This window comes from Pelmatolapia mariae, linkage group LG16_19 (genome assembly GCF_036321145.2).
Source record: "Pelmatolapia mariae isolate MD_Pm_ZW linkage group LG16_19, Pm_UMD_F_2, whole genome shotgun sequence".
Taxonomy (NCBI): domain Eukaryota; kingdom Metazoa; phylum Chordata; class Actinopteri; order Cichliformes; family Cichlidae; genus Pelmatolapia; species Pelmatolapia mariae.
This window is the reverse complement of record NC_086241.1, coordinates 2,675,001-2,696,870: the sequence shown is the minus strand read 5'-3', so window position 1 is coordinate 2,696,870 and position 21,870 is coordinate 2,675,001. Positions and strand designations below refer to the sequence as shown.

The following is a 21,870-nucleotide window of genomic DNA, read 5'->3' as shown; positions in this document are numbered from 1 at the left end:
AAAATGAACAGTGGTAATAAAAACCGAGAGAGGCCGACAGTGATCACTGAGTGTTTTTAGGGGCTTGTTCAGATTAAATAATAATAATAATAAATAGAAAAAAACACAAAACATTAAAACATGTTAAAAACACAACAGCCTTGTAGTTTGGACCAGGAAGCAGAGTTCACACGTCATCACTTAAAACTGTTAAAGCTGGCAGCTGTTTTGAATGGTTTCCACTTGGGAATAATCTTTCTTACTGCACAACGATGGACTTTAACGGTTTATAAATGACCTTATAACCCTGATAAGCTTGATGAACAGCAACAGTTGCTTCTCTCAGATGTCTTTCCAAACTGCCAAAACATCTGCTTTCATCCAGGTGCCCACACTTACTGATGATCGATTAATTAGTGCATTTGATTAGCATCACCTGGTTGCAGTCCTGGTGTACTTTGTTTTTGACTCACTGCTTCTGCAATTTGGCTTAGTTTTTGTTATAAAAGAGACATAAAGACAAAAAACATTTAATTTCACACAACCAAGTCACTCAGGTGAGTCCCTCGGTTTACTGCAACTTTTTAATTTGGCTACTTTTTCAGGCACACTTGCCAGCACCTGGCAGGAGGCCAAACAAATAAAAAGCCAGAAATCAGAAAGCAATAAACCTTATGCTGTGATTAGATTTACAGCAATCTTATTTGGACATGTGTAGCGAGGAAAAAAAAAGAAAAGCTTTTGTCTGATGAAACATAATTTGATTTAGCAGCGTGCAGCCAGTGAGTTTGGGACATTAGCAGAGCAGGGTGCTGGAAGCTGCCAAGACCGTCTCACCCAGGCGCCCACCCAGGTGGGGAGGAATTGATTTTATATGGTAAAGAAAATATTTTGCACTTAACTTCCTTTCTGTCCACTACAAAATGCCAAAATCTGATTTAGCAAGAGAGACTAAAGCATGCAAATCAGATTTCTACTGCATTGTTTTAAATATCCTTTTCTGTTCTGTCCACTCCTCTAAAAAATCATTGCAGCTTTATTCAGTCGATATGATAATCATATAAAGTGCAATGGAAATGATTATGTCTATAAATGAGAAGTTATTGTGAGGGCTATTAAGGGAACAGTTATAATACATGTTTTTATCTGCACTTCCAACAAAGCTGAAAAGGATAAATGTCCTTCTGCACAGTGCACATCGCTGCTCTGCACACACATAAGAATGCAAGCTCACGGTGTGTTGTATGAGGTCGTAATACGGCCAAATATTTGAACTATTTAATGCACCTTGTTTTTACTGATATGATTTTGTTTATTGTGGTTGTTGCTGCCATGTTGGGTTAAAGAAAAATGTTCCCAAAGCTGCTGGATTTCTGCTCGTCCATTTGATCCTTGAGTATGGATTTATGCACGTAAGCAACCCGAGCCAACAGCTGGAACAGTTTTATGCAATGCAGAGTCGGTTCACCTAGCAGCTCAGTTTTACTGTCTTCTAGTAAAAACACAGACTTACTGTATGTACAGGGCTGCCAGTTGGCTGATGCATGCTATTCAGCACAGAAGAGAAAAAAGTAGAAGTTAGGTACCACTTGTGGGGCATCCGCCTCCATGACATCTAAATGCAAACTTAGCAAAGCCAGAGAAGGACATCCAGACTGAGCTTTGCTCGGTAATAGCACCAAACTTTAAAAAACATCTATTCTAAAGGTCCAATTAGTCTAAGACAAATTAGCTTGAAATTGGCTTTTACTTAATTTTTTTTTAAATAATTTGAGCACTATCAAACAATATCATATGAACATATTATTACTATTTAAAACATTCTTTGTTCCCCCTTTCTTTGTCTGATTTATTGCCTTGCTATCAATCACCAGAACAGCTCCAGTTCCATCCTGAAACTTTTGGTTTTGATCAAGAGAAACAAAACGATGAAACACGGAATATGTCGAGAGTGTGTGTGTGTGATCAGTGATTCGTGCTTCCGAGCAGAGTTAAAATCTGTGTTAGTAGGTTACACTCTCAGCAAATGCCAACCACAAGAGACACGCCTGAAGTGTGAGTACAAAGTGTGTGTGTGTGTGTGTGTGAATCTACAGGCTTGCAGACGTTCACACTGGTACACTTGAGTTTGCATGAGCCTCTGTTAAAGAGCGTTGGCTCAGTGCTCGTGCAGAAACTTTGACTCTTGTGTTCATGCGTGTGCTGTTGTGTTTTTTATGTCAGCAGAAAGCGTGAGAAGCAGGTCGGTCTCCCGAGAAGAAGAAAAACAGTGAAATGATGGAGTGATGAATAAATGAGGGCAGGAGCGATGAGAAGAAAGAAGAAGAAAAAGAAATGCTGATGCCGACAGGTCAGTGGTAACGGCTCTCTTAGCTAATTACACGAGGCTAAGAGCAATCTTCAGTCATACTGCACAGAGTTACAGCCAGTTAAAAACAGTATAAAGTGGAGCAGATGGTCAGGGATGTTGGGCAGTGCAGGAGAAATGGTTTTCCTATATTGGACCTTCTCTCACTGTGGTTTCACATAAACTGCTGGTGTGCTGCCTCCGTCTTAAATCTGGTACTTTATGATGCACACACACACACACACACACACACACACACACACACACACACTCTTGTAATTGCACACAATGCATGCCGTGCTCAACTGTAAGGCAGTTATCCAAAACTGTTGTCACTTTGGGCCCATCAGTACTCTCGCTCTTAAGATAAATTATTTGAGTGGGTGACAAATTTCCTGCTGTGATCTTCCAGCTAGTCTCCATCAGGTGTGTGTGTTTTGGTGTGTGTGTATGTGTTTTCATGGGTGCGTGTTAATTAGGAGCAAGCTTTCACGACTCGATTAAATGAAGAGAATCTTTGATCGTTCCTTCTTTGCCCTCTCACGGGTACAAACTCCAAAACACCCCTAGGACACAGAGAGTGTGAGGGTGGAGGAGCGAGTGGAGGTGAGGGCGAGAGGGAGTGTAGGAACCAGGAGAGGCAGCGCTGGTTTCTCTCGGCTGTCTGCTGGCTCGTTCACGTGCTCACAGACGTCTGTGGTTCATGACACCTTCTGACCTCTGTGTCCTCTTCACTTCTCAGCAGCTCAGTTATAGTTGGTGAAGCTCAGCCCTGCTTTTGTTCCACTTATCCTGCTGCAGCACATGTCCAACAAGTGGAGGTGTTCATACATAACAGCCAGCATAGCTCTGATCTGTCCATGGAGACCACTCAGTGATGTAATACCCAATAATAAAATGCATGTGAGCTAGTGAACGTTCTATGAGCTGCAGCTGTGCCTAATAAAAATGAACAAATGTTAGCATAATATGCAAAATTAAACTTTAATAATGTCAAAATAGAGACATTATTATTATTGTTTTTACACCAGGAGTAACCACATTTGGAGAGAAGGATGGAGAGCCAGGATGTCAGCTGCAATGCTAATAATCTCTCGCAGGCTATCTGGATGATCTCGTAATATAAAACTAGCTGCCCAGCAAATCATGACAAACTAGTTGAGTCCAGTTTTTGTGTAACTTGGCTTCTCGACAGCTGCCTTTCCGCTCAGATGATTTCTGATGAGGCTTCAGTGAACAGCAGATGGATCAGCTGAAGGTCCAAATGCAGATCTCAGGTCCTTGCTGGTTTTTTCCTGCTTCTTAAGGATGTGACTTTTAGGTTTTTAGGTGCCTGAAAATATCATTTCAGATTTGTTCTTTGCTAAGATTTCTGGGTTTTATGTGTAGACAAAACACCAGTTCATCCCATCTCGTAGGTGTTTTTTTTTTTTTTTTTTTTTTAATCCCTGAATGATTCATAGTTCAGAGTTAATCACTTAACAAGCAAGTAGACATTCTTTTGAAACTGTTCAGGCAGGAGGACTAGACTAAACATGAGTGGGGGGGGGAAGCCAGTGCCCAAAGAAAAACTTTAACAGCCCTTCAGAGAGCCTGGACAATTGCTCAAGACCAGTTTAAATGAGTCTGCATCCTGGAAAAAGCAAAATAGAGAATATAGAGATGCTGGCTCAAGACTTTTGCACGTGATGGAAATGTATTTTTCCTGAGTCTACTGGTGTTATGTATGTGTATATGAATGTATACATATGAATATAAATAAACACAAAACACCAGACAACATGTTGTTTAGCCTTTATTAAATAATAATAATAATAATAATAATAATAATAATAATAATAATAATAATAATCATAATAATAATAATAACATTAAAAAAAAATTTTCTGTACAAAGTCTACAAACAACAGTTTGAATAATCTGGCCAGTGCCGTAGGTTTGTGTTGATGTAGTGTACATATGTGTGTCTGTCATTAGTGTGTGTGTGTGTGTGTGTGTGTGTGTGTGTGTGTGTGTCCATCGAGACAGAAGAGGTAATACTATCTGGACTTCCAGAAGGAATGAGTGAGTAAAGTCACGCAGGAGGAGAGACAACTTCATGAGTGTGTGTGTCTCATTGTTTCTATAGAACTGTTGTAATATATTCTCTAGTCACTGCTTACAATTCATGTTTACTGTGTGTGTGTGTGTGTGTGTGTGTGTGTGTGTGTGTGTGAGACAGAGAGAGTAAGATATCAGTTGGGAGAGAGAAAGAGTGAGAGAGAGCAAGCAAGAGAGACATAATGAGAGAGCTCCAAGGCACTTGGAAAACAGTCCAATGAAAACACAGTTAGATGGACAGAAAACTCTCCGTCTCCCTCCATTGTTCCCTTCCTTCATCTCTCTTTCAACACCTTTTACTATTCCCTTCATCTTCTTTGTTTATTTTTTCTTAATAGGCCTCCTGGCTATATCGATGCGTGCCCTTGAAAGAGGAGAGAGGAAGACAGAGAGAAAGAACGGGGGCTGCAGGCAAAGATGCACCGAGCGACACGTTTACTCCTTCTACCCCCCCCCCCCCTTTCCTCTGCTCTTTGAGTTTACACCGTAGAAGATAACAACGTGATATTTCACAGATTCAAAAGGAAATCAAAACCTACTTCCTAGGAATAAAGTTTCATCTGTAAAAGAAAGAGGCGGAGTTCAGCGTTTAGTCCTCCAGTCTGAAGTCATGTGTGTCTCTCATCGTCCACCTGTCCTCCTCACGCTCATCTTCTATCTTTTATTTTGTTTGCTCTTTACTTTCGAAGTCTTTGGATACGCTCACAGAATAACTGGATTGGATATTAATTTAATTAAAGTTGATTTAATGTTCCCAGTTAAAACTTTTTGGATGGATTTTTCTTCTATTAAAAAATATTAATTATACTCAGTAATTTCTTATTCCATACACAAAATAAAGCAGGTGAAGTTTGCATTAGAAAAATCTATATTTCCCCAAACTTTTCTCTGTCTGAACACAAGGTTTGCAGATATATTTAACATCAGTGTTTTTTTGTTATGTTAATGATAAAGTAGAGCACTTTGGGAAATATTAAAGCTGACCTCGAGTCAGCAGGACTCCAACCAAACATGGTTTCTTTTTTAGAAATGTCAAACAAATTATTGTGCATTGATTCGGTTAGATATTCATTTGCAGCACTTTCATAAATGATTAAACTTGTGATAAAAGCTGCATCTTTATCCTGCTTTTCACGTGCTGCATAAAATTTGCACGTTTACCTGCTTTTTCTTTTGCAGTCTCACTAAATGTTTTGCCACCAATAACATTTCTTTATTTTGTGACTCAATTGCGTGCATGAAATACAAACAAAATAGAAACACAACAGCAGAAACACACCTGGGATGCTATCAGCTGTCGAAGATACCTTTAACCCTGGAGAACCCATGGGTCAGATCCGACCCCATGGGTTCTCCAGGGTTAAGAAAGGTAAGAAAGGCTCAGTTTAGGCTAAATGATCGATTGCTTGGTATTTTTTTTGAATAACACATTTGGCACTTGCATGTAAACACAACCATTTATTTGTCTTTGCCTCTGTCTTCCTCTCTACCTCTGTGTGTGTCTGTGTGTGTGTGTGTGTGCCTCCTCCTGTTTATCAGTCTCTCCAGCAGCACTGGCCCTCCTCGATGGCTGTCCTCCGATACAGCGTATACTGTAGTTAGCTTAAGGCTCGATTGTGTGTCCAAAAAAGTCAACGGTGCGATTTCCGTTCTCCTCCTGTAGTCTTTCTTTCGTCTTTCATCTTTGAGTGGCCTTTGTTTAGAAGGGTAAAGTTAAGAGTGGTGGATAAGCGGCGTGACGATTCATCACTCTTAATCCCCGCAGCCCTACCGTGCACATACACAGCTCTTTGGCAATCCATAGGTTGCAATAAAACAATCACTGACATTTTGTTCACACAGTGTCTGTCCATCATTTGGGCATCATACAGTTTGGAAAGCAAAAAAATATAGATATATACCAAAAACAAACTCTAGAATACTGAATCTAAAGCACGACTCCATAACAGCATGTTAGATTTTGATAAACCTCTGATTTTCTGCCTTACTTTATCTTTCCTCTACTCTTTGTAAAGACTCATAATCTGTAATGGAAAATATGCCAAAATAGCTAGTAAAGGACTGAAAGAACACTTAAGACCGTGGAGTCCAACACAATGCTAAAATAAAAGGCTAAAAAAATGGCATAAGAGCTCTATAGGGCGGCTACGAACTGAAGCTGGCTTTTCTTTACCTTTTTTTCCCAAAGAGACACAAGTCTAAAACAGAACAAAAACAGTCACCATTACTCTTCTATGCCACTGGTTTCACGAAGCGCAGACCGAGGGCAGACAAAGGAGCGAGCGAGCGCCACATGGCAGGCTAATGGACGTTAAAAACTCACAGAACTCATATCCAACACTTTCAGAAACAAACCAAAAAAAAAGAAAATGTCCTTTTTAACACTCCTTTCCTTCTTTGCCATTAGAAATCTAGATCATTTGAGTTGTGTGGTTCAATATCTTTTTAAACTTTTTTTGGAGGGGGGGGTTAGGCATTCACTTGATATGTGTTGATTTCAGTCAAAAATGACCCACTGAACCGACCCACTGGTGCCCTGTGGAACATGCTTCTGCTGTTCGAGCTGAAGTTTCACGTCTGCGTCAGTCACGAGGGCGGATCATCAAATTCCTTTCTTCATCAAGAATCCCAACACTTTAGCCAAACAGCCCAGACTGTGCTGCCATTTGTAGTCCAAATGTCCAGACTGTCACAGGTGCTGTAGTCCATTCTTCTCGATGTCATCCCAGTGGCTCGTGGGTAATATTCAATGGTAGATCGATCATTAATACTCTTTTTTTTTCATTCCTTCATTCAATCACAGGCTTTTAGAATCGAGCAGGCTGTCTCCTGCAGGCAGAGGAGAAAATGGACTATAGGCGGGGGGAGACGGGGGTCACATGTTCCCCTAGTTTAGGCCTCGTAGCATGTAGGGGAGATAAAGATCACAAGTTCCCACTGGCACATAGACAGTCGGGGAAACTCCGGGTTCACCCCGTTAGACATCAGAGCAAGGGGTTAGCGGGGCATTAGGTAGGGGACACGGGGGTCGAGATTACAGATAGTGCTTCGTTTTCGTATTGTCAGAGAACAAGATGACTTTTGCGGGGGCTCACGTCTTCCCCCACCATCACTCTCCAGAGTTCTCCTCCGTGTCCTCATGCCTCTGAGCAGCACCTCTGCTGGTTCATCTTAACTTTATGCTTGATCCCGTCGTACAGCTCAAAGTTGTAGTTCTCCAGTGTCGTGGAGGAGCGCGAGGAGAGCCCGCTGTAGGAGCACGTGCAGTAGAGGAGGAATCCCGCGCACACCGCTCCCAGCAGGACGCCTAACGAGCTCATCACGATGATGGTGAGGAGGATCGGGTCGAGCGTGTACAGCCAGGCGTTGTCCTTGTCCTTCTCTGACACCAAGGTGACGGAGGGGGGGTCCATGTTGGAGGAGGGGGTGGAGAAGGAGGATGGCCACCCTGGGAACACATAGTCTGGAGAGAAAATAGGAAATCTTAGCAAGCTGATGAATTCAAGACCACAGTTGTTATTGATTAGCAACTTTGGAAAACGTAATGCAATTAGTTACTCTAAAGGTACGATCTGGTGCATGTGGTGAGCGCTGAAGTGTGCACTCCTACTTAGTAAGGCAATCGGGCTAATCCGAATAATGAATGTGTACACACGAACGAGCCAATCTGCAATTAAGTGCTGCATTTGGAGTGTTTTATGGAAGAACACACTGCAGACAAGCAGGAAAGCTGTAAACAGACAGTAAACAGACTTGTTTAGCGAGCTAAAAGCTGAGTACTCTCGTCTTGTTTCTGTCAAGGGGCTGAAAGAAACAAGGAGCAGTGGGCACACACACACATGTAATCTGTGATTGTTACAGACAGATGTTTTTCTCGGTGCCCAGAAGGAAGCTGTCTGTCTCACTTTGTCTGCCGTGGAACATGAAAGAGGAGGAGGACGAGGAAGAACGCACACCATATGCACACGCAGACATGCACTTTTGCCAGCTCGCTCACACTCGTCTCCTTTCTTTGCACACACAGCAGAGATTGTCTGTCACCGTTGCCACGGGCTCTTTTCTGGAAGAATCACAAGTGAGCGAGGAGCCATAGGCATGCCTGTCCTTAAAGAGCAATTTCACTTGTCTTTGGGTGAGACTTGTAAAACAGCCAGTATAGCCCGAGGCTGCGAGGAGAGAGGAGGATAACCTCACCTTCGTTGATGGGGGGCTTGTGGTTGAAAACAGGATCTTTTTCAAAATCTATTGGCCTGGGATCTGTTAAAGAGACAGAAAGAATAACAGCATTAATCTAAACCGTCTGGAGCTACTCGAGAGTCCCGCCGCGATAACGTCGCTCCGTGTCTACGCTGAATTTGTAGATGGGTATCAAACAGCTCAAATAGTTTAAACTTTCTGAAGAGATCAGGGAAGAAAGCTCCTCCAAACTGTTTTGTTCCGCGCTCGGTCTATCAGCGAAAAACAACATCCAGTCTTACTGAACTCTTCTCCCAGACTACCTGCGTAAAGCCAGCAACTTCCATTATGTGATAAGCATCAGTGCTCTTTTTTTATTTGCTTAGAAATGAAAAGAAAGCCGAGAGGAAAGACGCGAGTGGAGGCTGAACTTTAAAAAAATGAAGACACACAAAACAGTTTCATAGAAAAATATTACCTTTATTACCTTCACATTCACCACAATTTATTTTCTTTTTATTCCAAGACCGTGAAATTCAACAAGCTAAAATACCACTTTAAATGTTTGAGGCAGGCCAGAGTGCAAGGCTTTGGAGGTTTTCAGGGCTCAATTCTTCTTCAGTTTTATTCAAGGAAATTGACATTACAGTCCCCAGAAATAAATGGAGCAATATCTGAGCAGCTGATAATCATTTACTGCCGGGGCAGAGGAATCAAAAACACATTATGAAGTGAAACTGTAATAGATATTCAGAAGATAAAAGGTGAAAAACTAATTTAGAACATATGAAAAAAAGACACAGAGCTTCATTTCCTCAATTAGATAAAGTTGTTTGTCTGTGAGACAGTTTTGGCGTCTTGCGATTACACCTTCAATAAACTGCATTTACAAACTTTGCATATTTTCTTCAAAGCTTACAGAGAGATGAATTCCTTTAAATGACACCTGCTGCACTATTCGCTCATGAATATCGTAGAACTGAGTTTAAATGAAAGACGTGGACGAAAACGGTTTTCTAAAAATTGATTTTCAAACCCAATTAGAGAACAAACTAAAGGAATTAACCAAATTTTAATTTCATTTCAAATATTAAAATGACAAACAAATCCTATGCTAATTGAGTGCATTCAATTAAGCGAACAGTGGAGCGTTTCTAAATGTAGTTATTTGACTGACATCAATATTTAATGTCCTCAAAGTGCATGACATTGAAAGACAACCATCAAATCTTGACAGAGGCAGAGAAAGTGCACAAAAGCAATATAACAGCAATGTGGCTTAGGCCGGGGATGAAGAAGTTTACAGCCTCAAGGCTGATTTTATTCAGGCGGAACGAGTGAACTAAATTCAGCTTCATCTGAGGCCGTGTTTCAAAATGATCAAGCCTCTCTGCTTCCAACAGATTTACAGAAGAAACATTTAATTCATTAAGAAATAAAAAACAAAGCTATACACTAAAGTAAGATAAAATCTCAACGTGTGGTTGTATCTAAATTTACAATCAAGCTGAAAGCATGAAAGGTTGCAAAACTAAAAAGTGATTAAAGAGAGCGTCGGCAGCAGACTTTAATGAATTAATACTCTCGTGTAATTAGATGTAAAAACAGTGCAGTTATTCGGAAGTTAATGAACTCGGTAGCCGTGCTGTAATTATGTTTTAAAGGTTCCTACTGAAAAGCAAAAGACGACACGTCTGTAAATCTGCTGCCTGACTGCAGACCCTCCACGCTCTAAATTCTCCCTTTTCACTGCAAGCATTGACAAAACATTAAATCACTTAAAGAAAGATAAGAAGAAAAAAATCAGGATAAAAACCAGAGGTTTGGACGCTCTTTGGATGACTGCTGAACGCTTTCTAATGATCCTTGCTGAAAGCCCTCGGGCGAGGATCCTGAGAAGAATCATCACATGGATCTGAAAGGAGATTAAAACTCCCCATAGCCCCATTTTATCTCCCTTCTCCAATTAGTAAAGAGAAAAATAAAAAAGGATCTTTTTTATTCAGGAAGAGACAGGGATGGCTCTTTGGCACCATTTGCTGTTCCAGAGGGGCCCGAGGACCTGTTAGAGTGCTTGTACGATAATATTTCCACAGGAGGAGGAGGAAAGAGAGAAAAAATAGATATGGCCTCTGGGCTAGAAATGCTTACCGCAGGGCTTTATGAATGCAATCAGCTCCATTATCTAATTAGAAATATTAAAAGGCTTCAAAGTAGTCTGTGATGGAGAAGGGAGAGGGAGGGAGGCTGATTTATAAGGGCTGCATGAAAAGACGCCAGAAACTTGCAAAAGTTTGATAGAGAGTGAGAGAGAGTGCAAGGGAAAAGTGCACGGGTAGCACAACATAAATACACCCGTATATCATTCCTCTATTTGAATCCAGCCCCACATTGATTGGGTTATGGCACAAGGCTGCTAGAATGAGTCATATAATGTGTAAATCATACGCGAGTCGATTGATATGGAAGGGAGAGGGGTTCGGCACACTGAAAATGGATATGCAAGCACAAAATAAGTAAAATACTTGTTGACTAAGGCACAAAACAGCATTTTATAAGATGCAGCATGATGAAATAAGTCAATATGGGGAATATCTGCAGTGTGGAAAAAAATGCATGAAACAATGATTTTGATAACGGTGTTTTGAGAGCTTGCTGCAAATCTGGGTTCTTGGCTAATAGAGATCTGCGGTGGTTAGATGGCGTTTGCTCGTCTGTGTGTGTGTGTGTGCAGTGTATATGCGAGGCTTCATCACGCTGTCTATTCTGCCAAAAGACTTCTTTCATCTGCTTTTGTGTTTGAAACAACCTGCCCTCCTCCGTCTATTCTCTCTCTCCTTCAATCCAAACCCCAACCTGCCTCCCTGTTAGCCTCCCTCTTAGAGTAAAAGAAAGATCTATCTTTAGAAAGTATAGAGAGCAGTTTTTCTTTTATTTCTTTCATCTCCCTCCATCTCTGGGCACATTCTTTGGAGAAAAAGGGGGCTCGCTTAATGGGCCCTTCTCCTCTGAGAGATTTTGCTCCCCTCCATTTCTGCCTCTCATTTTCTCTCCTGTGTTTTTCACTGGGAGGATTTGCAATGAAGGGAAGGAGAAGAACAGGAACAAGTGGGTTTTGATAAAAAGGCTCAGGGATTTGGGCATGAACAAAATGATGTAGGGGGTAGAGATGCTGTGAAGTCCACTCTGATACACCGTCAACTTCACAATCTAGATAGATTTTTTCTGACATCATGTGAACATTCTTCATAAAACACGTTAATACGTTAGATTTGCTTTATTATGCGCTCCTATCTTATTCAAACTAGAAGCTTTAAAAGAGCTTTCAAAGCTTTCAAAGCACTAAATGACACCGAATAGTTTTTTTCATCTCAGTGTGCAGAATCAATATAATTTTTAGTCAGCAAGTATAAAAACAACTATTGTGTGACTAGTGTACACCAGCAACACAGAAAGGATAGAAAGAACATTACTCAATTTATGAAAAGATTCACAGTAAATGTAAATAAATTAAGAAGAAAAGTGCTCATGTTCTCTACGCTGCAAAAATATGAAACCACTAATCAGAAATGCATCATGTTACACTTGCTGATTAAATATACAATCAAACTTATAAAAGCAGTCCTGTTAAAATGCCAAGTAAGACCAAGATAAAACATTCAATTCATTTCAATGTTGTTTATATTCAAACAATAGTCACATCGAGGTCTTTATAGTCAAAAATAAAGACCTACAATAATACAGAGAAAACCCCAACAATCAGACACCCCCTATAACCAAGCACCTGGCGACAGTGGGAAGGAAAAACTCCCTTTTAACAGGAAGTTACCTCCGGCAGGCTCGGGGAGGGGCAGGGCCATCTGCCGTGACCGGTTGGGGGTGAGAGCTTTCTTTAATATGACTTGTAACTTGTATAGTTCAATTTAAAAACAAACTGTTAACCTTTCGGAGGGAATAAATAAATAAATAAATAATGAAATAATGTGGTTACACGTCCTTTTATAACTGGTTTGCATAGAAAATTAACCAATGACATTCAAAATCATGCCAAAGAGTAGTCAGTACACACCTGCCATCGGTTAAAGAGATTCTGACTGCAATCAAATAAAGTTCAGCTGGTCTAACATGACTTTTCTGACATTTGCTTAGTTAACACTTTGTTACTGTCTAAAAGAGACATCGGAACTGGGTACCCCTCCAAAAGTGGTCAGGGAGATTGCCAAGAGGCTGACCGCGACGTTAACTGCATGTGACAACAATCTCTGCATCCTTCACTTCTTCCATAAGCGTGTGGGAAAATGTTCTACGGTCTGAACTCTGTAGCCACAGTCCAGAAAGTGCCCATCACCAAAACACCACCAGACCCACTGTGAAGCACGGTGATGGCAGCATCATGGTTTGGAGCTGTTTTTCTTCAGCTGGCACTGGGGAACTTAAATAAATAGTAGTCAGGGTGCAGGGAATAATACCAACCAACGTTGGTGCAAAACCTTCAGGTGTCTGCTAGAAAGTTCTAGATCGATATGAATTTCACCAAGTCATCAAAAATATCATCACCAGAAAAGTTGAACCCAAAAGAAAACCTGTGGGGTGACCTGAGGAGGTCTGTGCACAGGCGATACCCTCACAACCTGACCGATTTGGAGAGGGTCAATAATGTTAATTTACAATGTGCCATGCTGACAGAGTACTACCCCCAAAGGACTAAATGCTGTGTAATGCAACCAGCTTACTTTAAATGTGAGCTTTCCCTCCTTTTAAAGATTTTAGTTTGTTTTTCATGTGAACTGTACAGGATAAACTGTCGGTCACATTAAAGATGGAAAATGTTGGAAATTATTTATCTCGGTCTCAATAAAACCTGAAATTTTAACAGGTGTGTCGACTTTTTCTATCCACTACACAGGCCATCATTGCAGTGAGTGACAGATGCCGATTAGGGGTGTAACAGTTCAGAAGCAGACACTAAATTTGCGATACATCCACGGCCTCGTTCGTTAGACCTCACCGCCGCTGCGCTCTCATCTTGTTATTGATACGATATGGAGATGATGTAAAAGTTAAGTGCATCAACTCAGTGCAAGACTAAATACAGACAGACCATACGTGACAGCCATGGCAGACAGACACAGGGATCTCCTCATCATTGCTGCTGACTGCAGGGTCACGTCTGGTACACTAGCCAAGCTTTGCTGTAAAATCCAGTTTAAATGAGCGTCTGTTTACTGGAGCATTTTTGTGTTCATATAAACAGCATGCGTTTGCAAATATGCGATGAATATTAGCAGCTGACAGATAGATTTGGTAACTTGCGTCCTGTAATGATGTGCTAATTAGACATGACTTTGTATTGCTTACGTGGAGCTGATAATACCTGGTTAAAAGCAGCTGTTACCTACAGGAGAGTTCATGTTTCGTTAATTCAAAAGAAACATGAACTGTACCGTGGAGCTGGAGAATCGTTACACCCCTAACAGAAAATGCATAAATAAAAAGTTACATTGTTGCTGCAATAGAATCAGTCTGCAGTCTTTAAGCAGATAAATGATTTTCCAAAAGGCTTCAGTTTGTAAAATGCTCTTTATCAAAGCAAGTTTGGTCTCATTTATTGGACTGGATACCAGTGTTGGATGTGTTAGAAACAAAAAAAGCATTGGTAATTATGTGCAGAAAATAAAGACTGTTTGTAGATTGTTGTATTTGCAGAGATTTAAGAAAAACAATATTCCACATTCAAATGATGCACGATAGTACTTCTTTTCTTTTTGTTTCATTCACCCAACCTAATGTGTGCAAGACATACACGGGTGTTTAGTTTGAACATTGACAGACACAGGCATCAGATTATCCATGAGATCCAGGCAACAAACTGTAGAGTAAAACTGCATCCATTCAGACTCTCACTGGACACAGAGGCACTACCTCATATCGGAGGTTATAGGTTTAAAGCACATTTTTTAAAAAGGCATATCCAGAATGTAATGAAAAACACACTCAAAGTAACATGTGAGACTTGAAAATCTCAGAAGTGTCCATGCATATATTGGTGCGCGTGTTTCAGCTGATGTGATGCGACGTAAGCCGTCTCAGAGCTGCAGGGTGGATGTGCAGCTGTCTATCTGTCACAGCTGGACGGCCAACACTAATTCTTCCTGTTTTTTTTGTTATTAATCTGTCTCTGTCACTATCTCAGTCTCGCAAACACACGTGGGCAAATAAAATTGGGCTTCATTCAGTCCCGGAGAAGCAGCCATCACTCTTAATGCTGCACACAAACACAGCGTGTCTTTTCTACCTGTGTGTAAATCCTTCCTCTGTCTGACGGGTATCTGGAGACAGGCAATGTCCAAGCTGCAGATCAGAGCGGGGCAGACAGACAGATCCTGCTCTGACATTTACTGAAGGTGGGGGATATGCTGTTACAACCCTGACATTGTACGCTGCATGTAAATGCAGTGTGTGTCATCCACAGCCTGTTATTCATACTACCTTTACTGTGATTTACTGTGGTCATAATCCAGCTCGCTTTCAGGGTTCAGGTATAGAAGCCAGTATACGCTCGACATCAAAAAAATTGCCCTACAGTGTCGTTATCAGGCCCTCTTCAGCCATCAGAAATACAACCGAAGCTCTGTCATCTGCTCTTCAGGGGTACAGTTTAATGTCAGGACTTCTTTCTACCAGTTTAGTGTACGCCGATCAGTTAATTAGATCAGTCATCAGCAACGTGCACTGGAGTGCCTCTGTGCAGATCCTCATCAGTGAAGAGCGGTGATTATGCTGAATACGGCTTCTTTTCACACCCCTTGATCGCTTCATTTGAAAAACATACTATTAAATCAGATGGGCCTTTTCAACACTGGGAATCGTAGCTGTCCTCTTTCTCCAGTGATATGGTGAGCATGGGTTCCAGACTCGGCCCGGTGCTTGGGTTCAGGTTGTTTTGGTTAGGGCTATGGATCAGATTACAGCCTGGGTTTTGGCTCTGGTACCAGTTTTGGCGACCTTGCTGATATGGCAGTTGGTTGTTGCGGTACGTCACCGAATGATGATGACTACTGCTGGTCTTCTTGGTCGCCCAGTGGTACCGGTGGCAGCACAGTATCACCAGCACAGTTATACTGACCAGCACCAAGAGGGCACCGCCTCCCGCCAACACATAGTACCAGAAGGCAGGGACTGGCTGCACCACCACTGTGTCTACTGTGGGCTCCATTCCAGATATGGCACCCCCTGGAGGGCAGGAGGACACATTACTGGTTGGCTCAGTAGATGAGCAAGGCAGGCATGCAGACTGCATTAAAGAGTGCAGATTTAGAGATCTGTGTTCACTTCACCCCTGTCAGAGTGTGAGTAAGCATGGCAGGTCTGTCAAGCTCTGAGCGTCTCCACACACTGAAGCATGCTGCTGCAGTAAAAGTGACACTTTTTTCAAACATTATAACTTCAAACTGCAACACTAACATTTATTTATTTAAGGCAAACACACTTTGTACTGGTAATAAACTAAATATATTAGTTTGGCTATCAGCTCACGTATGCTAATAGTCGTTTATGTTAGAAAAGCCTTAAATTCTCCTTATCATAATTAATAATATTAAAACTAGAATGACTGTTTAGTTGGACTCTAATTTGTGGTTTCATCCTAATTCTACTTGGACAGAATTTTCCACCTGGACCCTGAAAAGGCTTCTGAATGTGGCTGAAATACCTTCTTAAAAAAGATGGCAGCATTTGATATCTTCTTTATTTGCACATCTTTCACATCTATAATTAAGGTGTGAGAATCCAGACTGTTTGTAAGGGGAAATTTAGCTTATTATATCCATATTTAAAATGTGTTTTGCAGCACTTTAGAAGAATTAATTACGAAAACTAGGAGCATTTAAAGTCTTCTGAGGACTGAAGCAGAACATTTTTGCTTATTCAGCTTTAATTAGAGCTAATTTATTATAGCGCTTGCCTAAAATCACTGTAAACTTGGAGAGAACAAAGAGCTTGACAGACCTAACAACAGAAGCAGGGGTCATTTACTCTACAGGGCAGTGTGCTGAAACTCTCGTGCTCGCCGCTATTTAAAGGTAAGAAAATAAATCAGGCAAAAACCACTTTAGCTTTAACATTTTGCTGTGTGTTAATATTTAAACAACCAATTAAAGGCTTCATTTCTTATAAAATATTTAACTTACTGTAACTCTTCTCTCTCTTTTTTTGATTTATGCAAACATCACAAGCATTAGCTGCACATTGACACGCAAAGGCCCATGCCATGCGTTCAGATTGGATCAGAGAATGCAAAGCCTTGATTATGCAGTGCTTGGGCGACTTGAACAAAGGGCGGGGAGTGTTAAGTGGGTGTATTTGCTGGGATGCTGCATTTTTATCAGGGCAAGATCAGACCGAAGTTGAGTGCGGAGAGAAAGAGATGGAGAGGGAGAGGGGGAAATTACAGGGGCAGAGAAAGGATAAGAAAGAAGGCATTATTGAAGGAAAGAATGGAGTGAAATAGAGAGGGGTGGTAGAAAGTGAGAGGAGAGAGGGTGCAAGGGTGGGGAAGAGAAGGCAGAGCGCTAATCCTGCCATGATATCTTTAATCCTGCATTAAAGGGTTTGTCTGAAAGTTCAATACTCTGTCAACTCGCAGTGAAAGAAACCCGCTGAGAGAGAGGTTATAGAAGAGAGAGAGAGAGAAAGGAAAGGGGGAGAATAAAGGAAAGACGGTGCATGAGCAAGAAAGACAGAAAGGAAAAAAGAGGAAATAGAACTGAGGCGAGCGAGGACTAGATGGGATGAGAGAGAAGGAGAAAAAAGAGCTGAAATAAGAGATGGAGGAGAGTTGCAAAGCAGGATACAAAACCTCACGGAACCAGTAAGCTTAATTTAGTCTTTTTTTGAAGTTCAGACGCACTCTTTAAGGGTTTAAAATTGGCTGTGATTGTAAAGCTGCGCTGCACGGAGAGTCTTCCCACCGGTGGATTAACTGACAAATAATTTCCAGGGCTGAAAAAGTTGACCGTTACTTTGCTTTTTGAGGTAGCAAAGGGGAACGGCTGCTAAAGCTAAAACGTGTAGCTTTCAAGGGATGTTTGGTAACTAGAGCTTCTGAATCACTTAATTAGCATCAAAGCCGGCCTCTCACTTCACAAATAAAACAGAAAACCAGAGTAAGCCCCTTTTCTCTGTGTAGACGCACGAGTGTGTGTGCAATAATCAACCTATAGCTTTCAACTGACACTTTCAAATGTTTCTGTGAGTGTCTTCTTTACATCAAACTTTTTCTAAATATATGTATATATATATATTTACTGTACGTTTTAATCCACTGGGAAGATTTTATAGTAAAAAACTTGCAGACTGTCTGGACTATAATCAAATATGACCAAATGCAATTTGTCACCATCTCCCCTTCTGTTCCTGAGCTATGGTTGCCATGTAATGACCACAAAAGTGTTTTTGCACAACATTATGATGTCACAGTGAAGCTGACCTTTGTCCTTTTGGATATAAAGTATCGCCACTTTGTCATTTTATCCCATTAGACCTTTGTGTGAAATTTTGTAATAATTAGCATGTGACCTCTGAAGTCATGGCCAAAAGCTTGGTTTGTAAGGTGATCTTGACCTTTGACCACCAACATATAATCAGTTAACCTTTGAGTTCAAGACACAAATTTGAGGTATCAAATCACCGGACTGGCACAGATGGACAACCTGACAGCGCCTTACACCGCGGCGTCGCCTTCACGGAGCCGACTGAGGCGTTTCACTGCGGCTGGTTACTTATGAGTGCACTGAGTGTTTTTGCATTTGCCGACTGCTTGCAGCAGTACCCACTTGATTGCACAGGTCACCTGGTGGGGGGCAACCAATCAAACAATCACTGACTGTCACTACGATGACTTGTAGCGACTGCAGTCATTCTGCGACTTGCAAAAGTTTGCTGATATTTGCTGTCTTATTTATGAATGCAGACAGATTGCCAACACATTGCAATCCGAGTCAGCCTCCACTGATGAGCACAACTTGTCTGCGATATTTGTCTTTGCATTAGGGACTCAACTCAACTGGCTGCCATCTGGTTATATTCTACTTGTATATCTTTTTAAAAGGTTGCGGATGCCGTCCTGCAGCAACTACGTCACTGTGCATGGAGGAATTTCTGTTTTAATCTGTGAGTTTCTGACTGGATGCTGTATATGTAAACAACAACAGCTTATGTCATCACAGGTAATCACTGTGATCATCTGTATTATCACAAAAAGATTTAATGTAATTTCCGACTCAGTCTTATTATCGTTTTTTCACCATCTCCATGCACCAAAGTCTCTTTGAAGATGGCATCTGACTGCCAGTGGTCTCAGAGCTGCAACAATTTCAAAGGTAACAAGACTGTAAGTTCATATAGTGCAATAATTTTGGTTGTGCCGGGGTTTCCTGTTTTCCTTAGTGTGGAGTTAAAATCAATTTAGAAATTCCGATTAAGCCTTCGTCACTGCCTCCTTTTAACAGAAGCTTTCCATGACAGCACGGATATTTCTCACGGTCAACTTTAAAATTGTCAAAAACAACTACGCTTTGTTTGTCTCACATCGAGACACTAAGAAGAATAAACAACACCTGAGGTGTAACTTTATCTGCTCACCCAGAGAGAAACCCTAAAGGGGCTGAGATCACTTCTTAAAAGGAGAAATTTAATCCTTCTTTCTGGGGGTCAGGATCAAGAAACATGGTGTTTGTCAGAACCAGCAGCGTTGTCATGCTGGGAGTCACATGACAGTTTAAGATAAAGCCAGGATTAGGTCAAATACTCGGGGTATGAGTCAGGTGATGTGAGTTTTCTGAACTTGTCTCCTGGGTTTCACTGGTGCTTGGATGGCTTTGTGTTTTCATTCAGCTTAATGTGCCGGACTACAAGAAGTGCTTCTCAGAGTTCACACTATGAACACACACACACACACACACACACACACACACACACACACACACACACACACACACACACACACACACACACACACACACACACACAGAAATATTTGAAACTAGCAAAATAAAAGCAGAGTCCTCTGGTTTAAGCCTCAGCCTTCCATGAACCAAATCACCAAAAAGCCTTTATATACTCCAAGTGGTCAAAAGTTTTGTTAGCATGAGGTAGAATTTGAAGTCCAGTTTCTATATGCAAGTCTTCAAAGAGACCAGTATGTGTATTTTGTGGGCGTCTAAACAAAAGCACAAACAGCTCGTGGTTTAGGTCCCAACCCAGACTTCGAAAACAAGAGATCCAGTAGCACAATCGCTCTAAGACTTTTTATCTTTTTTCAGACTGGCCTATTTCTGGATGAACAAGAGGGGAAAAAAGGAAAGTTGGGTGTGATCTGCTCTGCATTTCATGTAAGTGGGATCAGGGACCAGAGGAGAGGGGACGGAAGGGAGGAGAAAGTGAAGGACATAATGAAAAAGGAAAGACAAAATGAGGCGTGAATGAGTGTGGACCAGGAGCAGCTGGATGTGCAGGGAAAGAGGACGCTAAGCTGTTGAAATTGAATCAGGATAAAGGAAACTATGATGGGAAAGACTGATTATGAAGACAAATATGGATGGACTGATAAATAGCTCTGTAATTTCACTGACACCAAAGAAACAGACCAGAAGGAGCAATTTAACCCTGACCCCGTGATTTAACCTTTATCCCTACATCATCTGATAAATTGTTTATGGTATAAAATGAAACACAACATGAAAACAACCTGAGTAAGAATTAAAAACTGTAAGAAATATGGTTCAGTGCACTGCTCATATTTGAAACACCCTCTGTTACAGCTGCACATTGTTACTAGTCAAGTGTTACTGTTGCAGTATGTATTCATGTGTGTGTTTGTTTATGTGAAGGCAAAAAATCTATTTTTACTCAAAAAAACTACAAAATCAAGTGTTTCAGCCCAGCATGCAAGGAGTCATGCCAGAAAAATGCAGTGGATCCATCCTGCAAACCTGCCCCCTCACAAAGCCCACTCCACTCTGGTTTTGTACATGTGCTACTAAAAGAAGTACTGCACATGTGCAGTGATGCACAGTAATACCTCAAACTTTACCCCCTATCTAGTTAACAGTGTGTGCTGTGGAAGCCTGTATGGTAATAAGGCACTAACAGGGTTTGCAGTGCTGCAAGCTGAGCTAAGCAACAAAGCAGGAAGCACAGACATGTTGGCACAGGAAGTACAAATGCACGTGAAGTAGAACTTACTTTTCAGGCCAGGAAGTAAAGCATGCAAAGGCTCTGGAAAAGAAAGGAAAAACAAATGTTAGTGAAGCTAAGTTAGACGAGCAAGAGTAAATGTGAAAGGATATGTCGCCCATGGCGTTGGAAGCTTCCTTCACAATATGAAATGCAATAAAATAACAACAGATGTCCTCAGCTTATATTATATATGATTACATTTATATGGTGCTGATAGTTTTAATGAATGTAAACACAAATGTTTTTTAATAGAGTTGCAAAATTGCACCGCAGTCCTGGTTAAGGCGTTTGTAACTCAATAAAGCTTTGTCGAGTTCAGAGGTAGTTTAAGACTCCAAAGGCCCATATATCCTCCAGGATGACAGTTATTTTTACAAAATGGAAAGAAAATAAAGAGAGCCAGACAAGAGGGAGGAAAGAGGGAAAGTGGCTCTTGTTATGTCTGTCATTTCTCACCTTCTCTTTGCTTTGTCATTCTCCCTCTCTCCGATTGCTCTTTTTTTTTTAAAGTTTTTTTCTACAGCGCTTTCATCCTCTTTCTTTCCTTTGGGATTTTAACGGCAGAAGAAAAAGATAGACGGAAAACAGGGTGAAAAGGGTGAGGGGCAGAGTGACGAGAAGGGAAATTGAGGAATGAAGAGGAAGGGTGGAGGTAAGTTAAGGGGTCGTGGGAAGACGGACTGAATTTTACTGCTGTTTATTATTTGCTGGAGGACGTGACATCTTTTATGGAAGTGAGAAAGAGTGACAGAACGGAAAAAGAAGGGAAAACTAGTTACAGCACAGATAAAGAAGCAGTAGTGAGAAAACTAGCGTCTTTGACTCGCAGAAACATTTGACTTAAAGGTGTACTAATGCACTTCAGTACTAAAGGCAAATATACTCTGACTGGTCCTAAAGTCAAGCTTGAAAAAATCTCCATAATACAACTCATTTCTGAACCAAGTTTCTGAACCAAGGCTCACATACATTTTTGTGAAATCAGGAAATATGAAGGACTTCAAACTTAACCCAACGTGTGGAGTGCATGG

The 21,870-nt window shown here is 41.1% G+C and overlaps 1 protein-coding gene across 3 annotated transcripts in view; it reads right to left on the bottom strand.

The window, feature by feature from the left end:
• Positions 1-5,774: 5,774 nt before the first annotated feature.
• The window catches only part of LOC134644315 (neuropilin-2-like), an 88,068-nt gene continuing 71,972 nt past the window's right edge, over positions 5,775-21,870 (bottom strand). The window contains exons 16-18 of one of the 3 annotated variants that reach the window (XM_063497235.1): positions 20,846-20,878; positions 8,621-8,683; positions 5,775-7,889 (exon numbers count right to left, since the gene is read on the bottom strand). In XM_063497235.1, coding sequence (XP_063353305.1) covers positions 7,564-7,889; positions 8,621-8,683; positions 20,846-20,878 — 422 coding nt within the window. In that variant the 3' untranslated portion in view covers positions 5,775-7,563. Of the gene's footprint in view, positions 7,890-8,620; positions 8,684-12,246; positions 15,836-20,845; positions 20,879-21,870 lie in introns of those variants that run through there. The other 2 variants (XM_063497237.1, XM_063497236.1) reach the window with 2 other exon arrangements.